This window comes from Barbus barbus (assembly GCF_936440315.1).
Source record: "Barbus barbus genome assembly, chromosome: 39".
NCBI classification, from domain to species: domain Eukaryota; kingdom Metazoa; phylum Chordata; class Actinopteri; order Cypriniformes; family Cyprinidae; genus Barbus; species Barbus barbus.
Window position 1 is genome coordinate 16,460,965 of NC_136717.1, and position 13,183 is coordinate 16,474,147.

General features: G+C 37.6%; 1 protein-coding gene across 2 annotated transcripts in view; it reads left to right on the top strand.

Moving 5' to 3' along the window:
• The window catches only part of plxna4 (plexin A4), a 210,270-nt gene that overhangs the window by 12,090 nt on the left and 184,997 nt on the right, over positions 1-13,183 (top strand). For both annotated transcript variants that reach the window (XM_079398683.1, XM_079398682.1), the window contains exon 2: positions 3,724-5,037. In XM_079398683.1, the coding sequence (XP_079254809.1) occupies positions 3,823-5,037 (1,215 nt within the window). In that variant the 5' untranslated portion in view covers positions 3,724-3,822. The remainder of the gene's footprint in view (positions 1-3,723; positions 5,038-13,183) is intronic.

Consider the following 13,183-nt stretch of genomic DNA (forward strand, 5'->3'; position numbering starts at 1 on the left):
GATTTGTCTGACCAACGTTTGGTCTCAATCCATTGCTTTGAAATGCCACGATTCAGGGAGAGCTGTAGTTTTGATGAATTCTGTAAATAACTGAGTAAGTTTGATCCATGCAGATGTCAAACACCACATTAGTTCATGACAAGTACAATAATGCACTAGTGCTAACGTTACTTTGACCTTGTGCTGTGCTGACCAACAAAAAACTGTTTTGTTTGAAAGTGACTTGTGTGTGTGAAAAGTGCTTTATTGACAATGGATAATTTTTTTGGGATGCATAATTTAGCTAATTTAGCAGCTTTAACAATACAATGCGATTTTAATATTGTAAGCAATTCAGTGCCATACACAAAATAAGTTAGATATCTATCTATATAATAGTTATTGTGAATTATTTTTGTCCATGATAAATGTATTGAAAATCTGATTTTATAGATGCTTTGGCCCTTAAATTCCATATTATTTCCTTAAATTCCATATTATTTCCTTAAATTCCATATTATAAGAGTTAGTGAATTACACCTTATTTGTCGAGTGTGACGTTTTTGTTGCTCTCTCTCTTTTGAGCATCCTGATGTCCCATCATATTTTGGTGGGCGGAGCTCCTTCGCCCTCTAGGAGGGCTGTAGATCATTTAAAAACCCTTATCTGTATGTGCTCGGTTTGTAAGCATAACTCCTTTTCTTCCTAGCATCCTTCTGTCGCCCTTTCCTTCAGACCCACATCAGGGATGGATCCCTCCATCTGTCCATAGAGGGATGAGGAGCGCAGGCTGTGCTAATGAAAGTCGAACAGGAGGATGTGTGCGTAAGCGTCTGTGTGTATGCGCGATTTTGCCTGTGCGGGTGTCAGAGTATGAGATTAATGACATGCCGTAATCAAAGTAGAATTGCACTGTTCTGAGATAATGCTCTTAGATCAGGGAGGATAAATTCGGGATTGTTCAGATGCCCTTGGCCCCCCACCCTCTCCCACACACATCTGATGAAATTCAAGGTTGAGTGTTTGCAAAGCCTGGAAAGGCTCCAGTCAAACACTCTGGTCTTAGGTGAATTTAGTTGCTTATTCTTTTCCCATTGGTTTTTTGGACCTATGTCAATTAATGCCGCCAACTGGTCTCTGAGACCTTCACTTGACCTCATTTGACACTCCGATGGCCTGGAGTTTAGCTCGAAATGCAAAAAGTAGCATGAAAAGAGTCTACCACTGCCAGTATCCACCCACCCAACTTGAAGCCAGGATTTAAGCAGCCTGGTGTCAACTCAGTTTGCCATACTGATACCCAGTGTGGAGCGTATGGTGTTTTGCAATTGGTGCACATTTCAGCCAGAAGGCCATGAATGAGACAGCCTGGACAGGGAAACATAGGCTTGTTACAGCAGATTCAATCTGAGATGTCAAAAGGTAGCATAATAATGAAAATGCACTTACAGCGATGCTCAATAAATATTTTTTTGACTGGATTTTGAAATCTAGATTGTTTTATTTCATGTAGCTCATAATGGACTGAAATCAATATAGATGTATCTTGCTTTTTTGTCTGCAGCACAGAGCTTTTTCCAGTTCTGTAGTCCTGTCTTTTCAAAAATGCCTTTGACTCACAATTACACATTTTCTTTTTATGGCTGTGTTACTCTGATTATTTGTGCTGGTTTTCTGGAAGCACAAAAGAAACCGCATCAAGTGAGACTTCACTGTCGCAGTTGTATCCTAGAAAGACAAAGAATTGGCATGTGAAGCATGAACATCCAATTATTTATCAAGTGAACACACACACACACACACACAGCTTAAACCCTAAATGTGCCATTTCCTCACATTCCCAGAGATGTTGCTTGTGTGTGGTATTAAACATGAATTCATTAGCACTCTTTGATGTGGCTACTCAGCATGTGGTCTCCAGTCCATGTATATGTATGTGTGTGTGTGTGTGTGTGTTGCAAACAAGCTTTCGAATTGAAGAACTGGTTTTCTATTGGCAACATGCTGGACTGTTGGAGTATCTCCGGTCTGGAGGTCAACTCATGTTTCCTGTTCAAGATACTGGGAATGCTGTATCCAATCCAACTGTCAATCTCCTAAAGCAACCTATGGGAAGATGCTATAATTATAAACCCCTGTTTTTGGATGACCTTGCAGATTAGCTGATCCTAAAGCCCAACACTAGATGCATTTTTAAATATTTTACCACCATGGATTGGCATGGATACTTGCCCTTAACATCCAACCACGCGCACAAAATCCTCTAGCAAACCAAGCTGCTTATTATTTTACAATAGTTTGATACCTGCACATTAATATTTCAGAGAGTTGCTGGAGCCATAGCCTAATGGTAAACAAGCTACAGGTCCATTGAGTATTCATATAGGAGATATAGTTTTGAGTCCTCATTCCATTATTTCCTGTTTTCAACCCATATACTTTCCTGTTGTTTCTCTACTTTGTCCGTGTAAAAAATAGTATTTAATTATAGAGCTTCTACATGTGATTGCTTTATGGGACAGATGTTGATTCGTCTTTTGGTTTCTGTTTGAACCCACCAAATAGCCGAGGGGTCATAATTTGTGTTTTGATTCAGCTTTACTAGACCACCATTTCCTCATGCATGTTTTTACATCGGCTCACATCTCCGTTTTCTCCCACTTTAAATGTAATCGCTAGTAAATGATATCTGCTGTAGTGTTTTGAAGTGGTTCTTTGCTAGACTTTTCTATCAAAGAACATTATCCCCCACTGCTCGGATTACACACACTACCATATTCTCTTCCATGCACATGAACACAGCTGCCACAGGACCATTCTCACACTGAATGGAAAGCGTACTGAACTCTTTATTACTCTCCTATGCCTCTGAGTGGGCTAGCTCCCTCCCCTAGTGTGTCTCTGCTTTCTGTTTCAATGGCTAATCATTACTGTGGAGTCCATACCCTTTACTCTGTATAACGTCTTAATGCCCACTACAACGGCTAGGCAGTGATTTTCACATCTGCTGTGAACCTCCACAGTTAAGTGCCAGCCTAGTGTACCACTTCTAGCTTTCTCTACAACTAAAAATATGACTTTTATACCATACTCTGTATGTATTCATATTCAGACCTTTAGCATTTGTATTGCTCAACACTACAGAGTCAAAAGTTGCTTATTGTCCTCAAGTATAAACAGCAAACTGTTGTTTTTTTTGTCCCTTGTCTTTTGTGCAGCCATTAGAGATTCCATCTAATTGGCCCTGTGGTCCCACCACTACTCAGACATTGCAGGCATGACTGTGAGCTCTGCCTCTCCTTCAGCTGTGTCAGCAGGTGAACTACGCTATCTGGAAAGATAGAAGAAAATCGGCAAAGCATGCAAATCGCATATTGAGGGGAAAATCAATTAGAGGGCCAGAGGTCCGGCTGTGAGGTGGGGCACCGGCAGATAAATTGTGCCCATCCTAGCTGTTAACTCCTGGGGAAAATGCATTATCCCATTGAGAATGGCATCCATTCATGCCAACTGTGCGAGCTCCCAGAGTGCCCTTTTCCACCTCTCTTTCGCTTTCTAATTACTTGTGCTCTTTTAAAATGGTAGGAAAACTGTCATGTGGCTTTAATAATTTGTCTTCATTTCTCCTTCTCTGAGAATCTTTTGTAGAGGATACAGTGAATTTTGGTATCCAGTTTTATTGCTGTCAAAGCTACTGCTAATATCTTTAATGCTAACATTCTTCTGTTCTTTCTCTCTGTGCAGGTACAGAATGTCCCAACTTCACAAGAAGCCTGAATACTGATACAGAGCACAGGTAGCAAGTAGTGGACAGAGACACTCTTCCCATAAGGCAACAGGACAATGGCTTCCCACAACAGGAGATGGAACTTTTTCACTTTTTCTTGCTGCATCATTGTGCTGCTGGTCCCCCTTGTGGCTACGAGGCCACAACAGCCTTCAGCGGCATCCAGAGTACATGAGAATTACAGCACATTCCGGGTGGAATACCCTGAATGGACCTTTAACCATCTTGCGGTGGACCACAGAAATGGGAATGTGTACCTTGGGGCAGTGAACCGTATCTACAAACTCTCACCTGGGTTGGACGTACAGGTGTCACATCAGACCGGTCCAGATGAGGATAACCGGAACTGCTACCCGCCCCGTATAGTGCAGCCTTGTAGCGAACCACTCACGTTGACCAACAATGTCAACAAGATGCTGCTCATGGACTACCGTGAGAACCGGCTGCTGGCTTGCGGCAGCCTGTACCAGGGTATTTGCAAACTCCTCCGCCTGGATGATCTCTTTAAGCTTGGAGAGCCATTCCATAAAAAAGAGCACTACCTCTCTGGCGTCAACGAGAGTGGCGCCGTTTTTGGGGTCATTGTGTCTTACGGTGATGCCTCGCCTGATAAGCTGTTCGTGGCCACAGCTGTCGACGGAAGACCGGAGTACTTCCCGACGATATCCAGTCGTAAGCTCACCCGTAACTCTGAGGAGGATGGGATGTTCGCCTACGTCTTCCATGATGAATTTGTTGCCTCCATGATTAAAATCCCATCGGATACATTCACGGTGGTACCAGACTTTGACATCTATTACATATATGGGTTTAGCAGTGGAAATTTTGTGTATTTTCTCACATTGCAACCCGAAATGGGAGGAGGCCCAACAACTGGGTCTTCCTCAGCCGGGCGTGAACAGGTGTACACTTCCAAACTGGTGCGACTCTGCAAGGACGACACTGCGTTTAACTCGTACGTTGAGGTTCCTCTCGGTTGCGTTAAGGGTGGGGTTGAGTATCGCCTCCTGCAGGCGGCCTACCTGTCCAAGGCAGGTACCATCCTGGCACGTTCGCTGGGCATAGGACCTGATGATGACATCCTTTATGCCGTGTTTTCCAAAGGACAGAAAAGGAGGCCCAAGGAGTCATCTCAGGAGTCAGCTCTATGCGTGTTCACTCTGAAAGAAATTAACGAAAGAATTAAGGACCGGCTGCAGTCTTGCTATAAAGGAGAGGGAACCCTGGATCTCGCTTGGCTCAAAGTGAAAGACATCTCGTGCAGTAGCGCGGTGAGTACATTCAGCACACCCCTGCTTACCTGCCATTAGTGGAACAATTCTACTTGTGACAGTTACTATAGTAACACTCTATGACTCACAATGATTGATGTGAACACTGCTATTACATTCAGGGCTAGTCATCAAATTGTATACAAATTGAAGTTTTTGAAATGAGACCATTCAAGTTTTTACCAGAGCGTAGAGCTAATTTTGGTTTGATAAAGGCGCACGTATGAGGTAGTGCCCACTAGCAATACAATATCACTTTTGATCAATTACCACTGGCTGTGCTTATAACGAGTCTTTTGACAACACAGGACAAGGTATCGAAATAAAGTGACATTTTTAATGGTTCCCCAGAAGCTGACTGTTTTGAAAGCAAAAAGCTTGTATTTTAAATTGTGGGTGTTTGGGCTGAATGAATTGGAGAATTTGTCTTTCCAATTTCAGTCTGCATTTTAAACCAATATTTACAGAAGGACAATGATATTTTATCTTGCAGTAGATCTGATTACTATAGCTGTATAAATGCAGGTCACATTTTTTTGGCCTATTTTTCTTAATTTAATTCCCACAGCAGTGACAACATAATTGCTAATATTTTGGTTACCAACTTGCGGCCTGTTCCAATTAAAATAACTAATTTGGTCCAGAAATTCCCTCAATATGAGGTCAAAATGTTTGTCACATGTTTACAATGTCTCCTTTAGGCTGATACTCGGTGGGGATTCAGTTTTTCTAGACCTTTTGATAAAACACAGCCAAGCTGTAGAAATGTGCCTCACTCAAAGAATCAAACTATTATTATAATAACACTTTACTGAATTCCAGCCAGGGAATAAATGAATTATTACTACACATACCGCTCGGCACCAGACCCAACAAATTCTTGCTACTTTCAGAAACATCAGTGCTGGTTGAATAGAGTCAGGTCAAACGCTGCAGCAATAGAATGAGCTATTCAGGCATTTATAAGAAAGATTCCGTTGTTTTAGCATTCCTTTGAAGTACCTTGGAGTAGCATGTAAATACTATGGTATATGTCGTCATATGATTTTACCATTACTGTTCCATAATACTGCCAATGTGCTTTTCTTAAGTTGGTAAATGAGGTAATATGAGGGTTTCTGCGTAAAGGGTGCGATTTGTCAAGTTTTACCTGATGTGGAGAGGATGTGTGCGAACTGAGGTGGAAGTGAAACCAACACACACACTTACAGGCACTCACACACAAGAATAAATGGGAAGCAGACTGTGAGAGAGTGCTGTCGTGATAAGTATACGGCTAGAGAGGGAGGAAGGAAAGGAGTTATGTTGAGGAATGGTGCCATTTTTGCGTGCGCTGCAGTATGGCCACTGCAGCATAAATTAAAGAGAGAGCGTCACAGTGAGGAGAGAGAGATGGATGGCCTGCGTCTCCTCCTCTGGTAACTATGGCTACTAGCTCCTCATTTAAAAGCCAGGCAAGTGTTTGATTGGGGAAGAGAAAAAAACAAGTGAGCTCAAACACATTATATCTGAGACTGATAAATGCTCTGTTACCGTTTAAATTATCTTCTCTGAGAGCTGTTAGATCTCACACACAAATATAAACACGGAAATATGCAAACACATGATTACACAGGCTTATTAAAGACAACATGAAATTAACATTTCCCCTATTTACTTAAATAAATGCTCCTGGACTTAAGCATGATTCACCAGAGCTTCATGATTTTTGATTTATGTTATTCTGAAGAACACAGGATTTCATCAAAATTATTAAAATACTAATATATATATATATATATATATATCTTTTTTTTTTTTCTTTTTTTTTTTATTGTATAGGGTAAACGTACCTATTAAGCTCACCAAAATCTACATTGAGACCTTTTTAATGCACAAGATATTGGTTTCAGTACAAAAAGTTGTTAAAATATTAATCTTTCTCACAAAAATATTAAATTTTATTTTAAATGACAAAAGCATTTCAATTAAGATATACATCTTTAAATTCAAAAAGTCCGGCTGTGCTTAATGGGTACATTTTTGTACCCTTTAAGCACACACCTGTTCCCATTAAGCTCATATCATTAAAAAATCTTGTTTATTTTAAGGAAAATTTTTAAAGAATAATTGTAAAAATATATATATTTTTTGAAGGAACAAAGTCAATCACAAAAAAAACACAGAACACTAAAATCACGCAACAAGGCATTCAAGTCGATCAGTTATATAATCCTAATGAAGTGTCATTAAATCTAGACTAGGCCACTTTCAGCTAAGTAACACATTCAAAAATCCAATAAAACATGAGGATGAACACAGAAACTAGCCTCATTATGAAACCTCTTTTTAAATTGATTTCAACTTATCTATAGTCTCTTAAGACTGGAATACACTACATGATTTCCCCCCGATTTTCCACAGCTTTACAGTCTGGAGAAGGTGATGCTAGTTACCAAAGATCAGAGCCAGTCTGCAGATTTAAGTCGACAGAATCCATAGAAAATCAATTAACTTAAAGTGACAACCATCAGTTAATATTTAAAGTCTGTTTCTGAAGTATTTACATAGACGTTCAATGTGGAAGCGCTTAAAGAGAGCACACTGAGCTTAATTGGACCGGCAACAATTTTTAATGCATTTCCTGTAATATTTATTAAAATGACAGGATTTTGCTAAATAAATAGTCTATGTCCAGTGTTTGAAATTAACACCCGCCAACCTGCCAAATGCGGGTAAAAATCAGCTGTGGCGGGTAACGCTGTCAAATCACTTGCTAATTTGGCGGGTTACTTTTTGAAAATTGTTCACTCATTAATGTCTTGGGGAAGTTCATGCAAGTCAAATCTGCGCATGTTTAGCGCAAATACTGAACTCGTGAGACATCATGACATTATCGAGTATATTGCAAAAACCAATTAAAACACCTACAGTATTTTCACTGTGTAGGCTACAACTACCTGATGAAGTCTGGTTTGACTAACTTAGTGCGCGTGCGCATTTAACGCTAGAGTGCATTCTTTCACTGCATTATTCAGTCTATTAATATGAATGATCGCATAATTCAAGATAAGGGGGCAAAAAATTTATATATTTATCATTTCATATTGTTAATATCACACGAAGAGTCTCGTTTTTTTTTTCTTTAAAAATCTGCATGGTTACAAATGTGATATTGATTTTATAAGACCGTTCAATAAATAATAGATTAATATCAAGATACTTACGTTTTAGACACCATATTGGCTGTTTTTGCTCTATTTCGCCAACAAAATTAATTCCAAACACAGCCACAGCACTGTTTTGTGTCTTTGAGCAACATGACGGTGTTTCATTCCTGAATGAATCGACTGTTTAAATGATTCGGTTCATTTTCGCAATTACTCACTTAACAGTGACTTGATGCCACCTACTAGTGCTTTTAATTTTATATTTAAAGAATCTTTTCATTTTTCTAAATTTCAAACATCAGTATTCAACATTTCATGTTTAAAATATCAAAATATTATTTATGCATTTGTAACTGCAGGTTAAAGCATTCCATGTCCCTCTAAGCTGCATTAAAGTGTAAAATGGCACTAAATGGCACTTCACATGCAACTTCTGCAAAGATGAACTTTGTTGATACTGATTTCGTTTTAGTAACAGCCTAAATGTATTATATTTGACTGATTAAATGTAAGAATTTGACTCAAGAGATGATGCACACTTTTAGAAAAAAATGGCTTTATGAAGGTAAAAATGTCCATAAAAGGTACAAATCAATTTAAACTTATTGGAAAAGATTAATTTCTATCACTGCTGTGAACTGACCACACAGAATGAATATCAAAAAATTTAGGAGTCAGCTGTCCTCGGTAGTCCTTAAGATATCATCACAATAACACACTGCATCACAATAACACACTGCAAAATATCATCTAATTATCTTTATCTATAAAATCCCAGAAAATATTGAGACTTTTTTTGTCAATATCGCAAACTCCTGGTAATGAAAGAAAATGATTTTCAACGGTCGCTTTGTCACGTCCAGTGTAGACAACCTCAAGCTATTGGTTTCTTTTTTTTTTTTTGGCTAGTAAAAATTATGAATGGCCGGTAACTTAACAATTTGGTTGGTGAGTGAAAAAGTTCATTTAAATCCCTGTCTGTCATGTATTAAGTTCAAACATATTTTAATATGAACAACTATTATTAACAATATCTATACAATTTTACTTTTTCTTATTGATGTCACACTGAAGCTGTGTGATTTTCATAGTCGTGTACCCTTTAAGCTCACCTTAAAATATTATGAAATCTTTAAAAATTACAGCACTGTAAAACCACAGACCAGCAATAAACTGTCAATTTAGCAATGCTTGTGAAGTAATATGTTAGCGTAGCACACAATCTTATACAGCTAGTCAGCTAGCTGTGTTCTGTAGCATCTTTTGGATCTAATGTAATTATTTCTCACATCCAAGTTCCAGGTTATAATATGCAAAAGTCTGAACATTAATCTCATAATTTTACAATAAGTAGTGAAACTTACCCAAAATAAAGGCTTAAACATCTAAAAAACGCACATTTAAGGGGCTCCTCTTTTGGTGAAAGCTTTTAGACAGCTTTCAAAATGTCCGCCAGACAGTGTGAGCACATGGAGAGCCATATCTCTGTGTGCAATGATCCGATTGACTTGAAATTATAGGAGGTATATAGTAACAAACACATCAATTGGTTAAGACATCAAGTAAGATAATAAATTATTTTTTGTTTTTATAATCTGATCTCAAAAATGGAAGTGTGCTTAATGGGTACGTGAGCTTAATAGGTATGTTTACCCCTATTTCAAATATATATTTTTTTATTAATTCTTAAGTCTAAAAAAATCTATTTTTTTGTAAATTTATACTGTGATGTCCAAATTCTTGTAAATTTTTATTTAATTATTTATTTATTTGGACTAAATGGAAAATATTAATATTGACATATTATGTTAAATGTTATATTAAATGTAATAGTTTTATATTTATATCAATATATTTAGTTATAATAATATTTAATATTTATGTAGTTATATATTTGTTTATGATGTGTAATAGTTATTTATGCTTAAAATATTATGACTTTTTCTACTTAATGAGCTGTCATGTCTGCAGATTTAACCAAGACTATGGGTGGGGAGAAAGATAACCTTAACAAATTATTTTGTAAATTATCATAACAACGACAACTTTTTATGGTAAAATTACATCCAATGTATAAAACTGAGTCTCGTCCTATATTTGCTTGCCACGGAATATTGTCTCCTAAATATACGGTACATTATGGAAGTTGAATGCATTGTGAATGCTGTTTCATGATGTTTTTCACAGTGCGCAGACTACATTAGGTATAAAGCAGCTTCCAAACACCCACAGACAGAAGAAACATTGGCACGATTGTGCTGACTCACCTATGAATAAAAGCAAACGCTCATAGATGGATGCATTCAGACACTCGTGTGTCTCAGAAAAACACCCACACAAACGCATATATTCGAAAGCGTCCCAGGGCAAAAAAGAATGACACATCTTTCAGGTGGTTCTGTGACTGAAGTTAAACGCTCTTGGGCTGTAGTATTCCTGAGTCTGCACTCAATGGGACCACGTTGACAAGATAAAAAGTGGGGAATGACAGGAGTGAGAAAATGGCACATGAACCTGCTATCTTAGTGGGGCTGATGGATGTTTCTCTAATATCACTCGGATGATTTTACAAGAATTGCAGTTGTTGGTCTCGGATGGGTTTGTGTTTTCAATAATGCATGAAAAACTCACTGCTGCCGAGTTGGAATATTGCACGTCATCATTTATCAAACATATACAATCTTCTCAGCACAAACCAAGAAGCAAGAAAGAAAGAAAAAAAAAAAAGAAAAAACCTGGTAGCGACGCAGTAGCTTTTTGACTTTCCTGATATGAAAGTCTAATTAAGTAAGCAGAGAAGCGCAGTGAGATCAAGCAAGCCCATCTTCATGAATGTAAAGATAACATTCTCTCAATATTCAGCCCTCTGCAAACATTACATCAACATGACATGATAGTAATGCAGGTTCGCTGAAGATATGAAAGTGATGTATATCTTAATATCCTCTCTGTGCCCTCTGCAAATGATAAGGATATTATGCTGTGAAAAATCATAGCATAATGGAAGCCTGGCTCATATGAGATATATCTCTAGTTCTGTCCAAAATTCAGGTCTTTACTAGCAGTCATCGTGATGCATCATGTGCAGACAGATGACATGGATGAATAGCTTTTTTATTATTTTAGATGTATATCATACATAATATATAAAAATATATGAACTATGATCTGATCTTGCTGAAACCAACAGTCAGAATATTTGGCATGAATTCCATTACTGCTGTAATGGCATTTCGTCTAGAATTTTAGCAAGGGTTTCTTTCAAAAATGTAGTGCTGTTAAACATTTAATAGCGATTAATCGCACACAAAAAAGGTTTTGTTTGGATATGTGTGTTCTGTGTATATTTAATATGTACACTCGTACAGTATATATTTTAAAAATGTTTACATGTTTACATGTCTATTTATATTCAGATAATTTATATTACAAATAAATATATACATTCATGTGTGTATTTATATATACATAATAAATATACACACACACACATTATGTAAACAAACTTTTATTTTAGTTGCGATTAATCGTTTGACAGCACTTATATAAATACACACATGCATGTATATATTTAAGAAAAAAGTTATGTTTATGTATTAAATATTTTATATAATATAAATTGTGTATATAAATATATACGTTAATACATGCAAATATTTTTTAAATGTATGCTGTGTGTGTATTTATATATGCATAATAACATGAGCGTGTACTGTGTATATTTATGTAAACGAAAACCTTTATTTTGGATGTGATTAATCGAGATTAATTGTTTGACAGCACTACAAAAATGTTTTTGTTTTTTAACAATAATGTGCTAGAGGGCGTCTGTGGCTGTTGCGATGTGTCTCACTGTGTTTTGCTCCATGTGCCACATTTAGGATGACGTGTCAAGTTCAACTTTGTAAAACGCATCCTGAGATACCCGTGTTTTGTTGCATTGCGTCTGTCTTTTAAACTTCTGCAAGCAGCTTTTCCTGTAATTTTTTTGATTTACAGTGATGGCTAATGTCACATTACCATAGTTTTACTGTAGAAATATGGTTACCATGGTAAACTTAGAAATGTATTTGCTGAGGCAGCAGCAGTATTCTGTGCTGACTCTTTCAAGCACCCATGGTGTTATTTTTTATTTTTTTCCCAAATAATGAACAGATGAGCAGCCCTACTGCTCATTAGGGCAGTCAGACTGCATGAAGGGGCACTGTTAATGTCAAACATGACGTGCACACACAAACTCACAAAAGAAAGGGTGTGCATTTCACTACGTGAGACAGACTAGCTGCCATCATCAGTTCATTACAACAGATCTTTTTAGATGGCGGTAATGAAGTCATCTCTCACGCACATACACAGAGGCGTGGCGTGTCACACACTATGGTCATGCTGTCACCCTCATTAAGAAGACATTGTGTCTCTTTGAAATATGCACCACAACATGTGACATGAGCTCTTAATTATGTTCCATGCCTTCCTACTTTTGTTTTCTACTTCAGTTAATTATGAACAAAAAACAAATATTTATTAGTAATAAATATTATCCCCACTCTCCCCCCACAGTCAACAAATGTATTATTTGCCCAATGTAGATATGCATTCGTGAGATTTGAAGTCAGGCCCATGTTCTCTTAATCCCAAGTCCAGGGTTCGATAAGTCATGCTCACAGCTTTACTCCCACAGGGTTACAACTGGCAGCTGTGTGCTGTTATTTAAAGATCAGACACACCGAAGGGGAATCCAAACGCAGAGGCAGAGATCTGAAGCTCGCTCAAGACTACTGTAGCTTTGCTTGTGCCAAACATCTCTCAGACTTCCCAAGTGCCTTTGGGCCCAGACAGATGAGTGTTCAAACCTGAACAACAAAAGGCATTCTCATGTTTGTATTTATTTTTTTGCTTTTAAAGTGTATGGGTCTGATTTGTGATTGACTGGAATGTCACTGCCTGCCATGCTTTTTATTTTGAACAAAAACAAGTTAATTGTATTGTTCTGTTTT